This window comes from Vigna unguiculata, chromosome 6, assembly GCF_037176805.1.
Source record: "Vigna unguiculata cultivar grain cowpea cultivar isolate G323 ecotype 2 chromosome 6, ASM3717680v1, whole genome shotgun sequence".
NCBI lineage: Eukaryota > Viridiplantae > Streptophyta > Magnoliopsida > Fabales > Fabaceae > Vigna > Vigna unguiculata.
The window spans coordinates 35011876-35037998 of NC_140797.1; the positions used below are offsets into that span (position 1 = coordinate 35011876).

Below are 26123 nucleotides of genomic sequence, written 5' to 3' on the forward strand. Positions count from 1 at the left end.
AATGATTGATTTGAAGTGTACATGAAAAAGTGCCAAAGAATGTTTATGTCAAAATTTTAATGATATAAGGAAGATGACAAGTGTCACATGGTTGAGTGTGAGAGACAAAGATGAGAAAAACAATTTGGTTAGAAAGTTTCAAACCAATGACTATGCTCCACATTTATAGATAATGATGCCACCAAAACATGTTTCTACATATTTCCATAATACAGATTACTTTTCAGATTTAAACAAAGAAACACTATAATAAATTAAACTTCAAATAAAAACAAATGTCCAACTATTCGATATTCAAGTTAAATTGTCTATTTTGTTAAAAGTAGAAGGAAATAACGTGGAAAGTAGAAAAAAGAAATGAAATAAAAAAATATTTTAATTGGGATTTAAATGATAATATTAGAAAATATTCAAGAAATAATATAATGATAAATACTTAAATTTAGAAATTTAAACAACACCTTAAATATATATAAAAGCTTTATATATAAGAACCCTTTTAACACCTTAAAGAAAAAGGTCATATAATTCTAGAATTTATGTTTTTTGTTTTATACACATCAATAACAATTAAAAAAACCTAAAATTTAGGTTTTAATAGTCTTATATTTGGACAGACCAGAATACTGTTTTTCTTTTCCTTATTGAACGTCTTTGTTACCGTTTTCTATGAAGTTGTGAAAACAATGTACTTTTGTTTTTCTCACAATGTACACAATCTTTAATCATTACATCAAACACAATAGTAAACAAAAGTTAAAAGGAAAGGTGTACTAATGGAAAAACATTAATCATTAATACAAAATATTAAAAATAGTTAATATTTGAAATAAACCTCCAAAAGTGTAGTTTATTAATAAATTTGATCAAACACCAACTTTTGGTAAGTATTTAATTGTATGATTTTAGTCCTTATAAAAATAATATTTTTTTTTTATTTTTATATTTTTACAATTAAATAATTCTCTAATAATCATCAAAGTGAATGTATTTTCAAGATGTTAAAGATAATTAATGAATAAGTAAATAAGATTTTTATTATTCATGTACGTGGCAACATTTTAACATACAATATTATATCAATAATGAATTAAAATTTAAAACTTTAAAGAATTAAATACACAACCAAAGTTTGATAGAAAATAAAACTACAAATTTGCATGGTTTTAAGCCATAAATTTAACATAGTTTTAGATTTAATTTATCATCATCATGTGGATAGGAAAAACTACAATAGTTACAAAACAAGAAGAAATTGATGCATAGTGGTCATGGTTACCGAAAATAAAGGCGAAAAACCTAAACAATGTGTATTGAAAAAAACAAAAAGAAAAAAAAAATCACTCTCTCACTATATAACACGTTATTTGGACACTTCCACAAGTAATTGAGAATTTGGATTTGTATGTGGCAAAAGACAGTTTCATGTCAGTGATCTCACTCACCCACAAACCAATCAGAGCAAAACCAGATTCAAAGATCGTTTCTTTTTCAAAAAGAAAACTCCTTTTACTACCGATTCTTTCAGTTTTCCGATGAACAACTACTTCTGAGAGTGAACAACAAGAAACCTGTTTGATCCATCCATTGGGTTTAGGCCATCTGATCAAGAACCATGAATGATCGAGAAGGTTCAGCAACTGACAGCACCCCATTGTTGGAGACTCAGTATTTGAACGCTCATCATGTTGAAAGAACTGGTTTCTCTTCTTCTCTCATCTTAATCATTTTTTTATTGTTATTATTTGAATCATACTTCTGCATTGTTACTGTTACATGAATCTTGCCAGCTATTTTCTTACAAGATGGTAACAGGATTCTCAATCTTGTATTGTGATTAACAAGATCGTCATTCACCAATCAGAAATAGACGAATTTACTGAATTTTGTCTTGGAAGTGGTATATCTTGAATTGATGACTTCTTATTGTTTGATTGATTGCTTGTGTAAACTATGATAGAATTAATGACTTCTTATTGTTTGATCGATTGCTTGTGTAAACTATGATGGGAAATTGAGAATTGAGAATTGAATTGCATTGAATTGTTGATGATGGATGTGAGAGTGATTATGTGTGATGTTGTGAATGATGGAAAAAAACAGGAACAGTGTGGACTGCAGTGGCACACATAGTGACAGGAGTGATAGGGTCAGGAGTGTTGTCATTAGCATGGAGCATTGCACAGCTTGGTTGGATTGGAGGGCCTCTCACAATCATTTTCTTTGCCTGCATCACTCTTCTTTCTGCTTTTCTTCTCAGCAACACCTACCGTGGTCCAGACCCTGAACATGGCCCTCATAGGAGCTCCTCATACCTTGATGCTGTTAACCTCCATAAGGGTAACCTTCAATACTCTGCTTTTACCATTTTTTGTTTCTTTCTGGTGTTCTTGTTTTCGTGCTGGTGTTTGCTGTTATCTGCTTCTGATGACACGTGATTGTGTGAAAAGGTTGAGGCAATAATGGGTCAAGATTTGTTTTATTGATATTTTGCAACGGAAAAAAAAAAAACTTTTACACATTTTTACACTCGATTAGATGAATGTAAGTGTATAAAGCTACCATTGTCCCTTTGCAACAGATGAAAATTGGAAAAAGTGATGTGTGACACGTCTAAGTGAAGTAGTTCAGTGTGTCACGGAAACTACATCTTTTGATTTTGTTGTGTTCAGATTCAGATCACAACTTCACCCTTTTGAATGCTTCCACATCTTTCTCGTTACACTTTGTTCACAAGCCACACCAAACCACGTAATAAATAACAAGAGAGAGAATACGAATCTTTAAATTAATAAATTGTGTCTGATAAGTGTTTGATATATTTATCGGATTCGTAATTTGTGACTTCTCCAGATCTATGTTTTACCTGAGAAATTTAATAAACTTGGAATGTTTGAGATTTAGGTTTTGTTTTTATCTATTTTATAATAGAAGTGTTTTTATGTGATTTTTTGTTTTTTTAGATGATTGATTTGAGTAAATTCGTTTAAGTGTAATATGATAATTTAACTTTTATTAAGTATAGAAACAAATTTAAAATATATTTCAAAATTGAATTCATGAAAATGAAATTTAATTAATTTTAAATATTTAATAATAAAATAATGTTTAATTTTGTAAAGATACAAATATTGACATTTTTACCTCAATTTTAGAGTCACATCTAAAAGTAGATATGATTTTATTTTAACAATATAATTTTTTTTTTCGAAATTGAAATTTAAAATTTAAAATAACTAAATTCTGTTATAATTCTTTTAAAATTTTAATTTTAATATATGTTTTATCCAAATAAATATTTTACTAAAGAATAATTTAAAATTTCTAATAGCGAATTGCCTTTTTTAATTTATCATCCAAATATCTTAAAATTCTTAATCTTGAAGATATTAATTTTATTGTTAAATTATAAAATTTTAATTAGTTCTCCCTATAATATATTTTATTATTTAAGCATCTCTTTTAATTTTTATTTTTATTTTTCAGAGTGTATTTGGCAGATGATTGAATTCTGAGCTTTTATATCCACTAATTCTTAATAATACAAGAACAAGAGATATGTATTCCATGTTGGTATGGTGATTTTCTAAGGTTATACTTTATTGTATTTATTCTTGTATAAAAACAATATATTACTTTTTCGACCATCAGGGGTTGTTGATACCAAGTTAAAAACTCAAGCAAGAAAATTATAACAATTGACTTTAACTAATTTAATATTGAGAAACATCAACATCTTTATGTGATTTAGGGTGAATTATGTGTTTCAATTTAAAAAAATTTGAATGTTTTGAAGGAGATTACAATTATCTCCTCGACTCATTTTTCATTTTTTTATTTCACGTTAATAATTATTTTTACAATGATTAATATCCCAAATTTATAAATTATTTATAGAAAAGAAAAGTTAAAAAAGTAAATATGTTATATTTTTATTATTTTTTTAATTTATTCATTTAAATATTTTTTATAAAATAAATCTAGCTCATTTAGATATAAGTTTAGATTATTTTCAACATTAAAAACAATTCTATAATCTTGTTTTTCTTTCGATTAAACTTAATTTTAATTTATCACATCAATTAAATCATTACAAATTTTATTTTTAAATTCACTCGCTCTCACTTACATATCCCTCGAAAATAACAACACAAACTTCGTTTTCTAGTCTACTCAAATCCATCATCTTCTTCTTTTCCAAATCAATCTTTATTTTGATCAAATATGCTAGCAAGTTTGGAAGATCATGTTAACCTGTTTCTTTGGACGATGCTAAATGGATGGTTACGTTACAGGAGAAGGGAATAGCCGTTTCTGTGGTGTTTTTGTAAACGTGAGCTTATATGGTTTTGGAATTGCTTATGTCATTACTGCTGCTATCAGTATGAGGTGTGTTCACTAACTTATCAATGGTTTCTCTCTTGTTTTGTTATTTCCATTTCCTTGATTTCTGCTACTTGTTGCAAACAAAAATTTATTTCTCACATGTACTACGTCATGAAAACATGAGGGTGTTCCCAAAATATCAACTTCATTAGTTTGGACTACTGTGTGTGATCGCAGAGCAATCCAAATATCAAACTGTTACCATGGCCAAGACGATGAAACAAAATGTGGATTTGATGGTGCATATTTGATGCTTATTTTTGGGGCTATCCAAGTTGTTCTCTCACAGACACCCAACTTCCACAATATTCAGTGGTTGTCAATTGTAGCAGCAATTACGTCCTTTTTTTATGCTTTCATAGGAATGTGGCTTTCTGCTGGACAAATTACGGGTATGTTCATGGACAGTTGTTTGAAAGTATATAATTAAATCATTATGTTTTTGATTTTTTGCAATCATTTGATCAGAAAATGGACGAGCTGATGGTAGTATTAGTGGAATCCCTACTTCCAGTAGAGTTGATAAAATATGGCTGGTTGCTCAAGCGCTTGGTGACATAGCATTCTCGTATCCATTCTCGGTGATTCTTATAGAAATCCAGGTATGTATCTCTAAGATAATCAGAAAATGTAACTTTATCACATCTTTTTGGAGAAGCTTTAAGAATTATAAGGTTAATATAACTTGGTACAATTGTTGAAGGATACTTTGAAGTCGCCTCCACCAGAACACCTAACCATGAAGAAGGCGTCAACAATATCTGTCATTGTGACAACATTTTTCTACCTCTGTTGTGGGTGTTTAGGATATGCAGCCTTTGGTAATGATACACCAGGAAACCTTTTAACAGGGTTTACATCTAATAAACAGCATTGGATTGTAGACTTTGCCAATGCTTGTATAGTGATTCACCTGGTTGGTGCATATCAGGTACATGTATAAATTTTATTACAGTTCTTCCATCTGGTGTATCTGCTATCCTTGCACTCTCCACCAAGTGTCATTGGTTTTATGTTGTTCTGGTGCAGGTGTATAGCCAGCCACTTTTTGCCAATGTTGAAAATTGGCTACGTTTCAAGTTCCCAGACAGTGAATTTGTGAATCACGTATACATGTTGAAACTCCCATTGTTGCCAGCTTTCCAACTAAGTTTTCTGAGGCTTTCTTTCAGAACTGCATATGTTTTATCAACAACTGTGATTGCAATGCTCTTTCCCTACTTCAATCAGATTTTGGGAGTTTTGGCTGGAATCATCTATTATCCATTGTCCATATATTTTCCGGTGGAAATGTACTTGAGTCAGAGCAATATTGAGCCATGGTCGTCTCAGTGGGTCCTGCTCAGGGCTTATAGCATCGTTGGCTTTGTGGTGGGACTGTTCACTCTCGTTGGATCCATTGAAGGGATAGTTTCTGCAAAACTAAATTGAGGAGCTTTCAACGGAATTGGAAGTTGAACTGAGAAAATAGATTGTGGTTGCATTTTTTGTGTTGAAATTCAACGTTAATCAGCATTTGATGAGTTCAAGGTTCGGCTGCTCTTCCTGTTAAGACGTGACGTAGTAAAGAAGTGTAACTGGGTTGCAGAATTGCATTAGTTTCTTGGGAAACTAGTTAGTTCCATCTGTAATACTTTAGTTAAACGCAATTTTTTGTCATGGAATAAAAAAGTTGAGCAGGTCCGGTTTTTGAAGCAGGTTTTGTCATGCCTTCATTTCACTTCATACTTGAGACTTAAGGAAATCTGTTCTGTACCTGAACTGCATTATACTTTCCATTCCAGTCTGGTAAAAATATCCGTGTATTTTTTTTCTCTTTAACTAAGATTTCACTAAATTAACAGTAAATGAGGATATAATGACATCACCAATTGGACGAGGAGCACATCATACAGTACTAAGATTTGTTGCTCAGTAAAATGATAAATAGAATTTGATACAGGTTGTGGAAGAGAAAAATATATTTGTTAAAAAATTGAAATTAATATACAGTTTAAATTAAAAAAAATTAGATGAAAAGGTTTTTATGAAAAAAGTTAATTTTATATTATTTTGTAAAAGCTTTTGGAAGAAGCTCCTTGAAGATCCTAATTATCCATGCTCTTGTGCTCTGATTATTGCAGAAGTATTGTGAAAACGAACAAAAGTACACATGGAGTGTGGTGGGATCGGTATCACTTTCCAGGGTCTCTTCTGCTGCCATAGTATAGTAAGAAGGAAAATTGATGATCAAGAATGTTATGTAAGACTGAAACGCCGCACGTGAACCTTGACATAAGTAACTGTGAAGAAAGATGAGGAGGTTTTGTGTGATCAAAGCATAAACCTACCCAACAGATGCATTAAGCACACAAACAATGAGCAAAGCGGTCAACAACGAAAGAGAAAGAGAGAGAGAGATGTTGACCAAGCATCTTGCGGGTGAGCTACCTACCTTCCCTTCACACGCTCAATGGCGTTGAAATTCTTTAACAAAATCATGCGCCTTTGATGCCTTTATGCCATGCAATTCCAATTGGCACCCCTTATATATATATATATATATATATATATATATTAAGAATAACAGGCCTACCAGAAAAACAAAAACCAACTCAAACAAATATTCCACGTCTTCCCTTTTGGCCTCAAAGAATTCAAAGACGGGTAGAGAGAATTCACAAGTTGTGTTGAAAGAAAGAAAACACAATTTCTTATACTCAACACTGACCTCAATTATTCTAGTCCTGAAAAACCTGAAAAATAGGAATTTGTTTGGCGTAGGAGAATTAACAAACTGAAAAGGAAAAATAATAGCAGACATGGGGCGTATTCCATGCTGTGAGAAGGACAACGTGAAAAGAGGACAGTGGACACCTGAGGAAGATCACAAACTCTCCTCCTACATTGCTCAACATGGCACTCGCAACTGGCGTCTCATTCCCAAGAATGCTGGTTAGTCTATCTCCACTCTATTTATATTGATATCACTCGTATCGTATCAATGCCAACACAAATATTATTCATTTAAATAGGCCTCCAGAGATGTGGGAAGAGCTGCAGGCTAAGGTGGACTAATTACCTTCGTCCTGATCTCAAACATGGGCAATTCTCGGATTCCGAAGAGCAAACCATTGTGAAGCTTCATTCAGTTTTCGGTAACAGGTGCATTGAGCGTTATCATGTATTTAAGTTATTGTTAATAACGTAGTTAGTTGATTGATAATAATCTTTATGTTACTTAAATGGATGTTCAGATGGTCACTGATAGCAGCCCAGCTGCCGGGACGCACCGACAATGATGTAAAAAACCACTGGAACACCAAGCTGAAAAAGAAACTGTCAGGCATGGGTATAGACCCTGTAACCCACAAGCCATTTTCCCATCTAATGGCCGAAATCGCTACCACATTGGCACCCCCACAGGCAGCTCACTTGGCTGAAGCAGCCCTTGGCTGTTTCAAAGATGAGGTGCTCCACCTTCTTACCAAGAAGCCGATTAACTTCCAGGGCCAGCATTCCGCTGCAGCACTGGGGCATAACTTCACTGATTACATTAATTGTAAGCCAGATGAAAAGGACGCAACTGTTGAGAAGATCAAGTTTGACCTATCTAAGGCCATGCAACAAGAACCTGAAATGATGCCCTCCAATAAACCTTGGGACTCCACACCAAATACATCTGCAAGTTTTGTGATGCCTTATAGTGTTTTCCCTACAATATCTGCTTATCAATTCTCTCCACCATCTTTCGCCAATAAAGGTGATGCATCTCCATGGAGCCAGAGTGTATGCACTGGAAGCACATGCACAGCCATGGATCGGCAGAGCCAATTGCATGAAAAGCTTGAAGAGGAACATGGTGATGATTCTGAGGCCACCAAGGAAATTAGAAATCTATCCAATATATTCAACTCAGATTGTGTCGTGTGGGATCTACCAGCCGATGATTTAATTAACCCCATGGTTTAAAAAAAATTTACAGCGCAGACGAAAGTTATAAGCTCAACTTCTGACTAGACTAAGGAATAAATTACTTGAAAAGAATATCAATGGTACAAAATGTAAATAAAAACTATTTTTACAACTATGAATGCAGTCAATAAACAAAAAATGAAAAACATACTTTCCTAACTATTATTTTCAGTACTCTCTCCCAATAGCATCTTTGTATTTTTAATCAAGCAAAATAAGATGACGAAGACGATGTGTCTGCCAGAATCTGTGAATACGGAGAGAAAGTTAGCAAAAAAAAAAAAAAACTAGATGAAGAACCAAAAAACCAACGTAATAATCAGAATTTTAAACCACATATGTTTAGATTTTCTAGAGATAAGTACCTCAAGTTGGTCTTCAGTAAATAATTCTTTCTGAACATTCCATGTATCAGCATGGGTCCGCCTGAACTCTGCAACTGCTTTAGTAACTGTAGATTTGACAGGGGATGGCTCCCCACTAAAGCGGGCCAGTAGGGTAACATGTTCAGGCAACCAACTGAAAGAAAGTAGTTAATGCTGTCAGATAATTACAAGTAAAGGAATCAATAGACACCTTCCTTTGTGCCCAAAACAAAAATAAATTCATGTCTTATAAATCTAGTACAGAGATGAAGAGAGATGCTTATAGCTCAAAATATACAAGTAAAATTTGTTTATGATTGCAAAAAAAGTTTATATTAGATTATGACCGTAAGACTACCATTTAAGTCATTCATTGTAACAGTATAGGAGCATCACATATTTTTGAGGTTTGGTATTGCTCCTTTATATACTCACAAATGAACTCAAATTTCCATCTGATGCAGAAATTGAAGACAGCAGTACCAAAATATTGTATAAGCCAGGGATTTCACAATATGAACAAATAAGCTTTTGTTTTTTATTAAAAAAACTCAATCATTACAAGCATTCAAAATTACCAATATAAATCATATGCCATGGATGACTGGACAAACCTGGGCATGTCATATGGAGCAGATAATACAGAAGCAACCAAAGCGAGTACAGCGCCATGAACAGATGCTATTGTTGAACCAGAACGTGCATTTCTGTATTACAAAAATGCTCCCCACTTTAACAAACTTGGCATGTCAGAGCTAATAAAAAATAAGACTTTGCTAGATGACAACAACAAAAGTGTTAGTAAATCCATCTTGTAATAACTATGGCCTACATGTTAGATAAAATGTTTTCAAAGACAATAACTGCATGCATACCATGACTTCTTTTTTTCATCAATACATAATATCCTAGAGTTAGACAATCAAGCTTATCCTTCACATGGAGAAACTGATAGGAACTTAATTTATTAAGAAATTAATAAGGAAAATTCCATAGAAGAGAGTTCTGATTAAAAAGGAAAATGCAGTACCACAGAAAGCTAGGACTAATAATAGAAATCCAATAAGAAAGCCTTCTCTTCCCAAAGGCAAGAGCCACCCAAAACTACCAAACTGCAAAGCCAACCTCTCATTTCCCTGCTATTCCCTTGTAGCCCGCCATACAGCCTCTAACATAAGCACAAGGCTTCCCGTTGCTACATATGCAAGTTTGTCATAGCCTATGCAATCCCTCTTTGTCCTTACCAATATTGGAGTGCGTAATATAGAAACCTATAATATTTAGCATTAATAGTATTTTAGTTATATCTCTAGTTGTGTGGGACTAAACCACCGCTCTTGATGTTGCCATTACGGCAACCTCCAAAGAGGCCAGAACTAAGGCAGATCAAGGATGACCACAATTAAGGTGGTTAGGCAGCAGTCTAAAATTAAACTACAAATACTTCGTCCAAAAGACCATGCACAATGGATGATGATGATATTACATAAAAAGAAATGAACCAGAATGTAGGCTTGCTTTGAGGTCCATTTCTGTACAAAAGTAACTAAACTTTCGAAGATTAAGAGGCAAAGAATAACCTTGACTTTCTTCTTTTATGTACATTATTTGCCTCTATATATGCTCTACCACGGAAATCTGTAGCCAGGTCTTCATCTCCGCCCTTCATTAAGCCTGCTAAAACGGCTGCAGCATGTTCTCTTACCTGGTGAAAAGATTAAGACTGAATGTAAATGGCAACCATCAATAATGAATGGCCTCTCTAAAATATACGTTGATATGGATTGTCTGCAAAAGGAAAACTGCTATTGGGAACAACATATAAGCATTTTAAGGTATATCATGCTTTCCTCTACAGGAAAATCACAAGCTCCCATGTATTGCTATCTAAGTCCTGTCCACAACTCAGTTTATAAAGGCACGACAGGTACCTCACTGCTAAAAACTGCAGTGTTGACTAGGGTAAAAAGAGTGTAATGATAGCATGTTCTGTAAAGCACAAGCATCCCAAGCTATATTACCCAAATTTCTTTTTAAAGTTAAAAGAAGAAAAAAAGTATTCTGCATTTCTATTCAAATAACTTCTAAGAAAGAACTTGCCTCAATTTGATTGTCTACTAGTAACTTCTCAACAGTTCCCCATATTTCTTTCTTTTTTGAACTTGAGAGAATAAAAGTGTGCCTGTTAAAAGAGGAACAAAAAATTTTATTTGCTTCAGAACAAACAAAAGTGTGAAATCAATGAGAATAGAATAATCAGTGTAAAAACTCTGTTAAGTACGTGTTGCGGATACTAAAAACATGGATGCAAATACAATAACTGTTGAGAAAATATTATCTCATGAAGCTAGATACATATAATAAGGCATTCGTAGCCATTTAGAGTATGGTATGCCAAAGCAAACCTGACACAAGATCATGGTACCTGTACATGAAGGTACGCAGATATGTCAATGTAGCAGATCTAGTCCGCCAGTTGGAATCATTGGCAGCAGAGAGAATCACAGATACAGCCTTCTGAAGGTGAGGTTCCCAAACGATCATCCATTTAAGCAATTCAAATGCTGCCTTGGCTAATGTTGATAAATCCTTATTTGATGTTTCCTTCAAAAGAAAATAAAATTATTCAGAAGTGTGATAATTGATACCTTCTCTACTTGAGTGATCATAGAACCAAATAGAATAGGTATTCGAGAATTGCATTTTTTACACTTTTAATTAATACAGATGCTCTACAGGTAAAAGAATGTGAAAAGTATCACCTTCATTAAGTCTTCCAACGTAAGCAATCATAAATTAACACTTATATGTCTGTTTTATTGATCACCAAACTTGTATTACCATAAAACTACACCTCAATTGAAGTGTCCTTAGATGAAAGGATTCACAAGTATTCGTTCAGTAGCCTCAAAATATTAAGAGTTTCAGGAACATATATTCTAGATGTAACTATGGTCAATCTTATTACTGTTTAAAACATTGGAAGAACTAGAATCTTGGAGGTAAGTTAACACCAATGGAAAACCAAGTCAACATATATCAACCTAAAATTAATTCCTGGAAAAAGATAGATGCCCAAAAGTTTGGAGTTGCTAAAGAATCAAGTGCAAAAATCTCAAGAAAATTAAAAGCATACACATAAAACCAAACAAAATGTCAAAAAGAAGCATAAACCAACGAAAATCACATGTTAAGAAATCAGATAAGTTACAATGACGTCAAAGTAAAAGTTCAAATAACTATAGTCAATATATAGCTCAAACCTGCAAGCAAATCACAGGATACAGAAGCCCCACAAGCACATCAAGTAGATACGAGGATCTCCCTGACTTCAAGGATGAGATGATGAAGTAGAGTAGCTACATATGTTTGGAATGGTAAATAATTAGCAATAATTCAAAGTAAAAGCAAAATCTAAACTCAGTCATTTCATTGGTACCGTTTCCATCCATTTCATGTCATCTTGTGAATCACCATCCACATGCCCATTTTGAGAACTTCCATCTACAGGATTCACTACTTTATCCGACTGTGTAGCAATCTGAATGTTCACGACTGCTTCAGCTGCTCGCTTTGTAAGAAACTGAACCCAGCTTTCATCTTTCATCAAACTATCAACATTGTCACTTCTCCCATCCTGATGACTCGAATGGTATAGCCTAATGTTAGAGCACAATACAGAAAGGGTAACCCCTAGAGCCTCCCTCACCTGTTGCATAGACAAATTGAAATAGGTCAGAACCACAAACAATTAAGAAACTTGTTTCAACTTGTATATTCATATTACTTAACCCAGAAAAAGTACACCATACACCATTTATTTGCACCACTATGGTATTATCCAAATGTAAAGCAAGGATGTGTTGAGAAAACAAATGGAGATAATATATTCCATATACAACCAGACCACACTTAGGTTAAGAAATTGACAGACTATTTTGACAAATTTCTTGCAAAGATTTCCATTTTTTGTCTAAAAGACCTTATGAAATAGCCTAATGTGAGGACTATAGGTTAATTTAAAACTTTAAATAAAATATATTAACTTATAATCCAAACCAAACCAAACCTATATATATATATATATATATATATATATATATATATATTATATTTAATTCTAAAGTGAGATAAACAAAAAACACAGCTTATATACAAGTGAACACTCAAGGATACTTGCTAGCATGAGCCTAAACAATCAACCAAGAGTGATTTCATACGCCAGCAAAATCACCTATCGCTTAATCCTCTTTCTTCAAATAAATGCCAAAGAATGTAATCCATTAGTTAATGACATAACAAACTTAAACATCATTACATTAATTTGTCCATGTAATAGATCACATTAATCAGTCATAATGTTACAAGTGCAGCCTAAGGTTCGGTAGTGTTTTAAACTATTGAATGACCATCTAACATAAATTTTAAACCTAATGTGTTTCTTGATTACAAAAATCCATTCAGATAGTTTATTAGTATATCAATCAAACTATACCAAATTAATATCCTGAATCTAGATCAACTATCCAGCTTGGCAAATCCTATCAAGGTATACAAATAAGTCCAATATGAATTAACTCTGAACAATCAAGGTAATATAATTGTCAATTGATGAGCCACTTTGAACAAAGCATGGAGGACCAAAATTCAGTTTACAATTTAATACCTAAGACAACAAATCGCAAATATAGTTAGTGTAGAGGCTAGTTGTATTTCAAAAGGATGCTGTTGATAGTGACACTGTATATGTTAGATAAAACTATTTAAATCATTATGTATTTCAAGAGTAGTCAATCCATGGTTTTGTAGTTTTATTTCCTGTCTCCAATTGGCTGGCAACAGATAGGAGGGAAGATAACAGATAAGGAGTATTGGAAGGGATATATTCAATTCAAGATTTATTGCAGATATGAGATCAAAGAGGATACTTACTTGGGCTGATGAGTGGTGCATATTTCCAAGAACTTCCTTCAGAAGTGTATTGTGGAGCTGGATTTCAGATACTGGCATTTTCTGAGGGGATATTTCTATAAGTGCAGCTGCCAGAAAAGCATATCGCTTGGCTGTTACAGTGGTAGCTACTGTTGGGGGTAAAGATGTCATCAAAGAATCCAGAATTTTTTGTCGCAAAAGAGGAACTCTTGTTCCATACTTCCCTTTACCAGTAACTGCATACCGTATGCAAGATGCCCACTCTGAAACTGATTCAACAGATTGGGTTAAAATGATATTCTTCAACTGAGGCATCAGCCAACTTTCCCATGTTCCTGATAAACCATCAATATCAGAATGTAGCACACCCGCCAATGCTTCAGCAGCCACACATTGTTTAGACCTCTCCTTAGCAGTTGTAAACTCATCTACTGCGCCTTTAAGAGCCAACACAACAGGCATGCCACATTCTTGTACCAGTCGTTTAAAAATACGTGCAAAACTTGAGTAGAATGTATCACTTCCTAAAAATGAGATCCAACTTGGTGTACGTGGCCATGAAGCGGAAAATTCAAAATAAAAACGAGTTATGGATTTGTCTGCTAAGCTTTGGAAACTCGAATCTCCCTGACTTCCTCTTGAAGCAGTTTCAGTATCAGTTATTATATGAACATGAGAAAGACTAGTCAGTGTCTCATTGAAGAAACCCTCTTCCTGAAAAGTTTGAGTTAAAGTTCCTTCAAGGGATGATTTGACATGCTCTTGCAATTCCTCAAATTCAGCCGATTTCGCACCAAGAGACGACTTATATGGTGATTCCTTTAATAGTGTATTCAAAGCTGAAATTGCAAGTATCCTTGTCTGAGGAAGTTGACTTTTCAAATTCTTCAGAAAGTGTCCTATATGAGCAACAACATGAATGACATAAAGACATTGAAAAAAATCAAAGCAGTAATACTACTTGGAACTGCAAAAGGAAAGTTCAATAAAATAAAATACAGAGATCAAAAAGAAAAGAAGCTATACAAACCAGCAGTTTCACTCAGAATTTTAGATGATGAATTTGGATGGTTCCGAGATGCCAAAGCCAGAAGAAGCAGAACTCTGTTAGCCATCAAATTATACCTGAAAAAGGTAACTATTAAATCAATGTTTTAAATATGAAAGAATATAAACTTGTTAAAAAATTGCTGGGCAGCATGTAAGCTATGACAAATAAATAAGAAATAGCAGGGAGACAGAATCCAAATATGCATGAGGAACTCATCTATCATTAGTGTCAAATGATTTTCGAGCTAAATGGTTCACATTTACCTCCAATGCAAGCCAGTAGAATCAAAACTCATTGAACCAATCTGAGAAACCAAATCTGAGAACCCCAGTCCACCAGTATGATTTTCTTTGTCTGAGATCCTGAAGAAGCTTCTAGATACTCCAGAAAATTGAATGTTGTACTTCACAAAAAGCTGTTGAAACCATGGAAATGTTGAATCATCTATAGCACATAATGAAACTGTGATAATCCGATGCAGGATAAGTTTACCTCATTAATTGCTTTCTGAGCTTTCAAGGATTCATGATGAGAACTTCAAAAAGAAACCACGAAAGTATTATTCTCTAATGTTACACACCAGAACAAAATTCATCCAAAACAATAAACAGAGAAAATGGAATTACCTTGAAAGAATTGCCAAGATAAATGAAGAAAATGACTTTGGATCCTGAAATCAAAGAAAATAATGAGACATAAAAGAATTAACCATCCAGAAAAACAATTTTAAGAACATCATCCTTGACAATTACTGTAGTCAGATGTTTGAGAACTGTTTGTGAGGCAAGGACTGAACAAGAACCCAAGACTGCATATTCCTCGGCATTGAGATCCTTCAAGTTGTTCGTTAGAGTGATAACACATTTTGAAATCAAAGATGGCCATCTCTTAATCAGCTTCACTAGAGATTTTCCTGCAAGCCTGGATTATATGAGAAATTTCAATCAGGTGTAGAAAAGTACTGTGCCAATATTAAGAAAGCATGTTATATAATTGAATGAGAAACTGTTTTAAGTTATACTTTTACAATTATACTTTATTTTTTTGTGTAGGTAAAATAGGTGAGAAATTTAGAGGAGAATGGAAATATGAGGCAGGTTAAAAATTCGAGCTTTTTTCTCCCTTTTTAAGTTTGAACTAATTTCATTATTCTATTTTTTCCTCCTTCAAAGAACTCGGGATTCTTTGATTGTTCATTGAATATGGCTAATCTAACTACTAAGATTAAGCATGAGAATTTACATACATGCATATATATATATATATATATATATATATATATATATATATATATCTCAAATGAAACGCTAATGCAAAAAAGTAGAACATATAAAACATTAATGTTTCAGTTAGCCAAGGGTTTCTCACTAACAGGCGAACAGTTTCATAGCTATGCAGCGAGAGAGTCAGCAAATCGTCCATCAAAATAGTTACGTGATCAGATGGGCAGAAATTCCCATTTGTACGGTAAAGATGATAGGATGCTTGTGAAGACCTCCAGGTACTGTGCATAAATGCCTTATCGATAAGTGCCCACCTTGGTCTGGATAGACACCAAGCATCAGAGATTTATTAAAATGGTCTTGGAATGGAACACTGTTCCTGTAATCAAGATAGATGAGCTGTCTACCAATACCTTTTCTTTCCATTAGAATGAGATGATACAATGAAATTAATGGGTGGTTCTATTATGGCAGCAGATTCTAATTTCCAGGCCTGTCTATGACTAGACCACTCATCAAATTCCAAACTTCCTGCGGATAAACGGAATGAAACAAAATTAGCCAGCATATTTACAAACTATACAGATTAATATTTGAAAACTTATTCAGACACGGATACCATAGTTTCCTAAAGCATCAATGATGCGAATAATCAGTATCAACAGGATGCTGTCATCTGATTTTTTCTCCAGGACATATCTATTAATCCAAAAAAAGAAAAATTATCAGGATTTGTGAACAGCAACATAAGTTAAAGAAACAATGTACAGCAGCATAGCATAATCCTTACTTGCAGGCTACATGTATAATCTCAGCAGCTTTTTCTCTCAGAGCAGTACTACCAACAGTACAACCTGTTGCCCCAGCAATTAAAAACAGATTGTTTGAATCTTCATTCATTCCATTTCTTGAGTCTGGAACAAAGTCAGGCAAACATGAAAAAAGCCCTTGCAATGTTGATTCAATACGTAGAAGAGTCACTTTCAAGTGCTCTTTCTCATCCCCTGCGTGACAAATCACATTCAATATAACAGTTAAAATTTGCATTAAGCTAGGAAGAACTTCCTTCATGGAACACTACCATCCCAATATGTCTGCATCATGATCAACAGATTGTTACACTGGAAAGCAGTGGAGGAAATTTCTTTTCAAGAAATAAAATTCATAATCAATACCAGATTTTAACCATGTCATGTCAAAAGGGAACTCAAATAATTTATCTTGCTAAGGATGACGAGGTAAAGTATAAACTTTTTTGTTTTTATCAGCAAGAAATTATAAACTACTTGAGACATGCCTATTTCTCATACCTTGGTCTGCATGGATTTTAGACTCGCATATTTTCAACAGATCATCCAAAGCTGACTGGAAGTGAATGTCTATAAGATCATTTGCAAAATGAATTTCTTCATCACAAGGAATATGCCATTTTGGGATAAAGCTTTCCTGAGTGGAAAAACCTTTTGTGCTAATCCATTCTTCAAGAGCAACAGCATCAGGGTGACTAAGAACACACCTATAAAACAAAAAATTTAACATTTAAATTTCCAGAGAAAGATATAAACCACAGAATGAGGACTGAAAAAAACTAAATAAACATAGTCAAACACTTATATATACATACTTATACTGGTCAATTGGATAATAATGAATCTGACTTCCTAGAAGAGACCGAAGAAGATGATCAGCAGCCCCATTAACCTATCATTGGAAGTAACAATCAAATAGATTAGGAACCAATGGAAACTCCACTATTATCCACAGAAATTCACGTTTATTTGTAACATAATCAACCTATTTGAAGAAAAATATAAGCATGGAAATAAAAAGACCTTCCAAGATGGTGAGTCAAAAGCCAAGAAGACAGCTTCTTTGAATTGATCCTTGTAGCGAAGGAGTGCTGGACCTCCATATGTGATGCAAACTGACAATATCTTAAGTTGATAGTCAATTGCAGCCTCAAGAGCTGGTGAAATTGTGGACCTAACCTGAAAAAAAGTGCCCGCTTTCAAGAAAATCCAGAAGCAGTATAGCAGTAAAAGATAATCACAGGACCAAGAAAGGTGCCTTTGGTGAAGCAGACGCATCAAAAGTCCCTCCTCCTCCAAATCCAGTGCGTGGTGTTCCTTTCAAAGAAGATATCACAGACAGTAAGATTGGCTCAACAAGTTGACTAACTGCTTCTTCTGGGTTCGAGTGAACACAGGCACAACAGAGCAGTCCAACCTCTGCAACAGCACCAGGAAGAATATTTGTCTTCACAAACTTGGAAATTTTCTTCAGAGCCTATTGACATATCCGTGAAATGCAAGACAATATATTAGCCGAGAAATTGAAATAACTACTAAGTATTTTAAACTCACAAAGTAATACCTGATTATACAGTGAATTAGAAAGCCTCCCAAACAGAATTTCAAGCACACAGAAGTAGTATGGACCATCATCAACTAGGAAAGTTCCTGTTGTTGCTGATGACTGCAGACCCTCATTTCTAATGTACCAGAAACCAGTTACTCAATATAAAGCATAATAACATAAAAAATCCAGTTAAACATGGTTTTCAAATAAATTTAACATGCAACTGAGGGGACCTTAGCACTGTTACTTACATAACACTGCTGGGTTCCAAGTGTTGAAGTAAGGAAAACAGACGGCATAAGAACTCATCCAGCCACTCTGAAAAGCGGACCATAGGCATAAATGATAGGTCATCAATTTTATCATCCAATAAAGCCAACTGCATTTATAAGGTAGATAAGGTTAAGATTTACCTATATAAGAAGTTATTTATTCAATATGTCTAAAAGTTGAAAGCTTACATTTGAAAATATGGAACCAATTAATTGCATGGTAGCCAAGGTTTTTGGAGGGTCATTAGCATCCATGCCAAGTAATGCATTAGATAATGAAACCCCCATAAGATCAACGAATGTTTCATCACCACCACCAAGATCAAGTGGCTTCTTGGAGCAAGCTGATACAGATGTATAAAACAGTGAACGCCCAACAAATGCCACTGACATAACTGCAATTTTCAACTGGTGGGTGGCAGTCATCTGACTAGGCACAATGATTTTGGTCAGAAAAGCAAAGTAATCTTATCAAATATATCAATTATAGATTCAAAAGAATATATCATACAATCTGGACAGGCTAAAAGAATTTGATCAGGAAGAGAAACTAATATAATCAAATATATCACTTACACATTGACAAGAATATATCATAACCTTGGGAGACATTCTATAAAGAAAAAATATTATTCTTTCCATATGACATTGATCACACATAGCTACTCAACTTTAACCTAAAATTTGTGAAACATTACTAACCGTCTCAAGGGCCATATGGAACCGAGATGCCACAAATGGCAGAACTAATGAGGGTTCTACATAGGACAGTATAGAAGTTGCTGCAGCAACTGTCTCAGAGAGATGTTCATTCTTGCTGTATTGACCGCGGTCAATTAACTTAAGCACTGAATTAACAAAGAAAACCCTCTCTGATTCCCCAAGAAGCTGTTCAGTGGGTCTTCTATTATTTGTGCTCCTGTCATACAGAACCACTTCAGTTGCAGAAAACTGACACACATGAAAAAGTATATGACAATTTATAATTGATTCTTACAACTGTTCATTCTGTAGACGCTTTTGAAATTGAAACACCAAATGAAACAAAAGCCGTTCCAAGGCGTAGGTCCATCGACCCCCGTTTGAGGGATGATAATATCTACAAGAATAAATGCCAATAAAAAATTAAGTAAACAACAGAACTAAAGAGAAAGCAAGCTTAGTTAAGCAAAGTATTTGGAGCAATAAGTGAGTAAACAAACTGTTCCAAAATGTTGATCAATTTTTCAAAGTGCTGCTGTGATGGACTGCCAGGTTTTAGTAAATATACCTGCAGTTTCAATTAAAATATTACTAAACTAAAATTAAGAAATCAGAACATGGTTCCAATGTTAGAATCTCACAAAAGTAATAGCAACATATTTGCTTACTATTGATTTGGAGATAGCCTTTGCAGGAGTAGAAGTTTTATTAGAGAACAAGAACCTAGTGTTTCTTGGGACATCTAGTGAAAAGGGGTATGAACCACTTCCATTAGCAACAGGTACCTGTGATTTACAAGAATGGTTTGATCCAAATTACTAAACAAGTTGTGAATCTCATAAGGTAATCAATGCAAATATAGATCAATTAGCTGAGGTAATACAATTTACACAAAACACAGCAGGGAAAGACAAGGGTGTATCAACAGATCAACTAATCATAATGGTGTAGCCAAAGGATGCCCAATTTACTTCTTACAGAAATTTGAAAATGCATTAGCTAGTTTCCCTAGCAAAGTAAGGACTTCACAACAAGAGCTAAAAGTTACACTTCACTGAGCCTATGTGCCTTCTGTGATGCTGCTTGGGCATTTGATGTGGATGATAGACGGCCACCCTCAGATGCCCGTCTCTTTCTAGGGCAGAATCCAATCTCTTGACACTCTATGAAGTAGACTTATGTTGCTTGCTTGAGTGCTAAAGCATAAGAATACAGAACCTTAGCCTTGGCAGCTACTGAAGTCATTTCAGTTCAATCTCTTCTTCGTGAGCTCTAGGTTCCTACCAGAACCACTATTATCTACTCAGACAATCCGAGTAGTGTGGCTCCAAGAAACAGTCATGTGCTTCACTCTTAGACTGAGCACACAAAATTAAATATTTTCTTTGCCCTGAAGAAGGTGCTGATAAATCTCTCACTCTTGACCATGTTCCTGCTTAAGAACAAGTTGCTGACATTCTCAGCCGGTCTCATCTAAAGAGGCTCAGTTCTAGAATCTAAGAGCCAACCTCAAGAGTTCTCAGTTGTTCGTAGCTTTCACCCTAAATTTGTAGAGGGGAAGAAAGTATTTGTGATTGTATATTAGCTTAAGTATTTTAGCTTCTGTTGAAAGCAATAGATTAGCCTTTGCTAGATGTAGTTAGTTATGCCAGTTGCAGTTTATTATCCTAACTATCAATTATGTCAGGGTCTGTTTGGTCAAACTTCTCCATAAAGACTTTCAGAAGAGAAAAATAAGAAGAAAAAAATGAAATAAATTTCTGCATAAGTTAAAATTAGTTCACGCACAAATTAAAAAGTAAAAATTTAGAGAAGTCACAGGAGAGAGTTTCTAAAAAATATGCATTAGGTGGGGGAGCCCCAACCCTTTAAGGTTTTCAATATTAATTTAACAAAGAAAGAGGACAGGAATATAACAAGATTCAAGCTTTAGAATAAACAAGTCTTCAGAGTGATAAAATGTATCTATTTCCTAATCATTTTCAGTTCATATACGCCTGATGCTAAAATATTTAATCAAAGTGTAAATAAAATCAACCTTGTCAGAAGAATGAAAAAATATCTAATCAAACATTCCCAGAAGAACTTACACACTCACCTCAAACATATTCAAGTATCTAGCAAAAAGCAAAGGCAAGAAGCAGTCCCAGTCAACATTGTGGTAATTTTTGATAACACGAGCTATGACATCTGCCCATTGATTGTTCCAGAATTGGCAATTTGGTATAGATTCCCACAAGTCTATACACTCTCTTATCCAATCACTGCCAATCCAATTATAAAATTTTACTCCACAGGAAGTCATGTCATATATCACACCAAAAAAGTCCTAAGAATTTTATGCTTCTTACTGGGTAAAAAAGGCCTCATTATCCATATTTGTTGGGAGAAAGAGTCTTGCAAAGCCTGAACCTTCAAAGGATGAATTATGCCACGGGTTTTGCAACAAAGATCTACAAATTATCAAATGACCCAAAGAAAAGGAATTAAGAAGAAAACAAATTAAATAATCTTAAATTGGGAAAAGAGTATAATTCCTAGTGCAGGTCCAGTATGATTCCATTCAATGGAAGTATTGATCCACAGGAATTTCATGTTAATTCAGCTCATCATCAATATCAATATAAAGTACAAAACAAAATAAAAGGCAAACTCTCGTAATAATTCAAGATTATGAGGAAACATCACCAAAGCACTCACTTAAACTCAGACCATATCTCAAAGGCAGAACCTGATGGGAAGAATCTCCGGCAGGACTGGACAAGGTATGTTATAGTTTCAAAGTGTCGTTGTCTTATTCTCCAACCTTCTGGACCTGTACTTCTGCAACGAGAATATAATTCAAAATCCCCAACCAACAATTTTGAAATCTCATATGCAGAAAAGAAATAAGCTGTTGAATATTTTCAATTCTATATTTTGATTAAGAGACAAGAGATTATTAAGTTCAAAAGTAAATGAAAAATAAATTACAAAATTGAATTCAAAGACAAACTTATGCTTATAGCAAAGGTAACTTGTGATTTACTGCAACGTCAAGCATTGAATCCTTGAGATTAGTCTTCATTTCTTTTATTTTTCCTTTGTTCTTTTTATTTAGCTAACTAAGAATCACAAATTAAGTACAGAATAATTTTAAACCAATTAAGGCTGAAGCAGAAACAGTACCGATATAAAACTCACCTAGTAAAGTGTGTGGTAATCAGTGTATCATACAGGGGCCTCCATCCAACACTCAGTGTAATCTTTTTCCTATATTTGTTGAGTAATCTGACCACTAAATTTCCCCATCTAACCTAATAAACAAAAAATGATACAATCATTTAAGAGCAAGCAGAGACCAAAAATAAACACTCCGTGTTTCATCCAAGATAAAATGCAGCAGCACCTGAGCATAAAGCTTATTACGGGCCACATGAAATATCTCAAGGCCCATCTGAGCAAGGTCGCGAACATCCTCCAAAGAAACATCACTTTTTGCCTTTATGAAACTGCACAACAAGCATAAAAGTTAGATTCGACCCAGCAACAAACTCTGTCTCTGAATACAAATTGAGTGGGGGAAAAACTCAAATCCACTACTAATAGATTATAATGCAGTTTTGGAAGCAAAGCAGAGCCATTACTTGCAACCAAAGATTTAAACAACAGTTCTCGAACGTGGTTTCAAATCAAGCAAAACAAATAAGGTTTTTTGGAATGACACCAACTGCAATTATGGCTGCAGCAACCGCGTTTGTCCAAAAATTCCCACAATCTCAAGGATTGTGATGAAACTAAGACTACAATTATAATTTAAAACCTTATTTATAAGAAAAGTGTTCCATCAGCTAACATACACCAAAACGAGTAATAACAGTATTACACAACCTTTGAAGAAATTTAACAGTTAATATAACAAAATACTAAGTCCTTTTTAGTGTTAATTAAGCACAAAATAACTTCACAACAAACAGCGGAAGAAATTACTTAATCTTGTTCGAATAATTTATTTAGAAGAGAAAAACAATCATCATTTCCTTGTAATTAAGCAGAATCAAACATGCAAAAACAATTATAAACGAAGTCAATCCAGCACTCTCCGGAACTATCCTTCCGTTCACATACTTTGCAAAACTGCTCACAAAAACCACGATTCTCACACACCTAAGCCTTTAAGTAACTTCTTCCCAACCTTCTATCACAAGTTCAACGTCATTTCCTAGTAATTAAGAAAAATCAAACATGCAAACCCAATTATAAACAAAGTCAAACCCCCACTCCCCGAAGCTATTCATCAATTCACATAATCTGCAAAACCGCTCACAAGACCATGAATCTCACACTCCTCGGCGTTTTACTAACTCCTCCGAAACCTCCGATCACAAATTCAACAGCATTTCCTCACGGCACAAGCACGAAAAACCTCGCACCACAGCACTAGCTAAAAGTAAAAACTTAAAACGAAAAAAATAAATAAAAATCAATCGAGGCGATATTCCAGAATCTTCTCAATTAAGCCGTACGGCGGAGAAATACGCCGAAAGCGAAAGCTAAAAGAGATGAAATGAAAACAGAAATCATAAATTAATGATGAATTAGGGAAAAGGAAGAGACGGAGATTGGAAATGAGAGTAGAAACTGACAGGTCGAGGACGGATATGAATTTGAGAGTGGAGAAGACGGATTCGGGATCGTCGGGTCGGAAGGAGGACTTGACGGCGGCGATGACGCGAGTGAAGGAGTCGCGCTCTGCGGCTGTCTGAGCGGCCACCGGCGGCGGAAGCCATGCATTGTAGAGATGCATTTTGGTATCGGTTTCGGAGAAATGCTAAAAACGAAGATACAGAGAGTTTGGTGGTGGCGTTTGTTTGGGAATGCGTGCGTATATATAGGATTGAAGATTGAGAGCAACTTTGTGAACACGAAAAAGGTGAATTGAGTCGCGTCACAGAGAGAGAGAGAGTGTAAAGAGTTATTATTATTGGAGCAAGAGGAGACTTAATTAGGGGGTTTGCATTTTGGGATTGACTTTACTTCATTATTCAGTTCAGATTCAAGGTGCGGAATTACTTTAAACCTTTTTTCTCTTTTCTTTTTTTTTTTTCTTTTTTTTTCTCTCCCAGTTCTGTTCTGCTGATGCGAACCTATGTAAGATTCGAACAGTAGTAAATTCCAATATGATAAGTTTTTGCAACGCTCTGACATGTTTGTTTGAATGTAGTAGTATCTTTAATTATTTCTATCAGTTATATTCATTAAAAAAATTATATCATAGATCTTGTTCCTTGTATAAAAAACTTCTGAATAATTTTAACTGACGGATAAAAGAAATTAGTTAATACAGGTAAAAACACTTTTTAGTTGTTTAATATTATTATTATAAAATAGAATGTCCTTACTTGAACAACTATATCACCAATTACAATACTATAGTTATAATAGATATAAATAAAGGTATAACTCGTGAATTTTATAAATTTGTCTTCAATTTGTAAAATAACTAAAAGTTTAAACAAAACAAAACTATTAGTTTTCTAATGGAATGATACTTTGTATCTCTTTTAAATCTGTTAATTACTTTTAATTATAAGTAGAGGTATTGTTAGAAAAAAGCTACGCTAATAACAATAATACAATAATACAAAAAAGTTTAATTAAATTTTAATTAGATATTTATTGTTTAAGTTTTTTTTATTGATCAGATTATGTGGTTACTACCGAGTGGACGTAGTTGTTATCTTGTTTTGTTACATTGCTTAAATGTCTTTTATTCTATAATTTTACAATTTTCTATAAAGGTTAGAGTCTTTAATGACAATCTCTACAATAAAAAAAATCAATCACTATTCTATCTCTCTATGTTTCTAAGAGCTATGTAACAATGTTTTCTTTAACACATTTAAGGGAACTTCTCATTCAAATATCAGTTCTAACTTATCAACTTCTCTTACAACAAGTTAATGAAGGAGTATTGTCTCTTTGAGAACGCTACAATATCTCTTATTAGATTCCCACCACATTTACAAAATCATACATTTGAATATTATAAATTGTTTCTCTAGTGTATTGAAGATAATGTTTTCTCGAGACATTTTCATTCAACCCCAACAAACAATATGTCAAAAACTTCGAATGTTTTTACTTGATGTTCAAAACATCATAATTTAAAATAAAACTGTGATTTTGATATAAAAGATATGTATAAATTGATGTCCAAAACATGCATGTAGGAATTATTAATAGATTATTACAACCAATCGTGCATCTTATACAATTTTTTTTTTTTATGTATGTTATTTAATTATTATTACTAATTTACTCGAAAATGTTTTGGGTGCGAAACATTATTGTTCAAGTATATAATTGGTCGTCCAATTCGTATACTGAGGTTTAAGTAAAATATATATATATATATATATATATATATATATATATATATATATATATATATATATATATATATATATATATATATATATATATATTAATTGGTCAATAATATATGAACCATAATATAGACAAGCGGTAGTAGATGTTAATAGCTAAAGTTTAACTTTAATATTAATTTTTTAGGTTTTTATATGTTTTATATTATAAGATAGATACATAATTATTCATATATTACTCATATAGTTAAGAAAATAATTATCTTACTTCTAATTTATAATGAGTATTGTGATTTCACCATAAGTTTGATTTAATACGATGGTAGGCCTATAATCTCACTTCTAATACGATGTTTTATCTCTCTATAATCAGATATTATGTATATTATGTTAAATATACGGTGAAAAATTATGTATAAGATTAACTTTTTTATATTAAAATTCAGACAAAGTAATGTATTTATAATAAAGAGATTATGAATATAAATAATAATAATAATAATAAATAAAAA

The 26123-nt window shown here is 33.5% G+C and overlaps 3 protein-coding genes across 4 annotated transcripts; 2 read left to right on the forward strand and 1 right to left on the reverse strand.

Moving 5' to 3' along the window:
* The first annotated feature begins 1358 nt into the window (after positions 1-1358).
* Positions 1359-6080, forward strand: LOC114187182 (putative amino acid permease 7). The gene is made up of 7 exons (XM_028075346.2): positions 1359-1700; positions 2104-2340; positions 4296-4389; positions 4564-4778; positions 4855-4988; positions 5090-5317; positions 5416-6080. The coding sequence occupies exons 1-7, from the start codon at positions 1616-1618 to the stop codon at positions 5815-5817; spliced, it is 1395 nt and encodes a 464-aa protein (XP_027931147.1). The 5' UTR covers positions 1359-1615; the 3' UTR covers positions 5818-6080.
* Positions 6081-7172: 1092 nt separating this feature from the next.
* Positions 7173-8337, forward strand: MYB80 (myb domain protein 103). Its single transcript, XM_085674885.1, is given in 3 exon segments — positions 7173-7395; positions 7398-7530; positions 7623-8337. Coding segments are annotated over 3 exon segments (1056 nt in total). The 5' UTR covers positions 7173-7187.
* Positions 8338-8362: 25 nt separating this feature from the next.
* PA200 (proteasome activating protein 200) lies at positions 8363-24228 on the reverse strand. 2 transcript variants are annotated; one of them, XM_028074601.2, is made up of 35 exons: positions 23869-24228; positions 22632-22734; positions 22427-22539; positions 21944-22066; positions 21595-21696; positions 21342-21507; positions 19912-20028; positions 19744-19811; positions 19539-19640; positions 19244-19460; positions 18731-18967; positions 18521-18648; positions 18285-18402; positions 17979-18197; positions 17744-17899; positions 17536-17612; positions 17222-17427; positions 16702-16915; positions 16531-16610; positions 16325-16442; positions 16061-16231; positions 15441-15609; positions 15315-15358; positions 15181-15223; positions 14952-15103; positions 14668-14762; positions 13638-14536; positions 12145-12414; positions 11969-12064; positions 11131-11309; positions 10806-10887; positions 10286-10410; positions 9320-9412; positions 8706-8859; positions 8363-8587 (listed from the first exon to the last, which is right to left on the reverse strand). In XM_028074601.2, the coding sequence occupies exons 1-35, from the start codon at positions 24027-24029 to the stop codon at positions 8546-8548; spliced, it is 5439 nt and encodes a 1812-aa protein (XP_027930402.1). In that variant the 5' UTR covers positions 24030-24228; the 3' UTR covers positions 8363-8545. The 2 variants fall into 2 exon arrangements, with proteins under 2 accessions (XP_027930402.1, XP_085531010.1); XM_085674884.1 differs by lacking the exons at positions 22427-22539; positions 22632-22734; positions 23869-24228 and having other exon boundaries at positions 21975-22039.
* Between the last annotated feature and the right edge of the window lie 1895 nt (positions 24229-26123).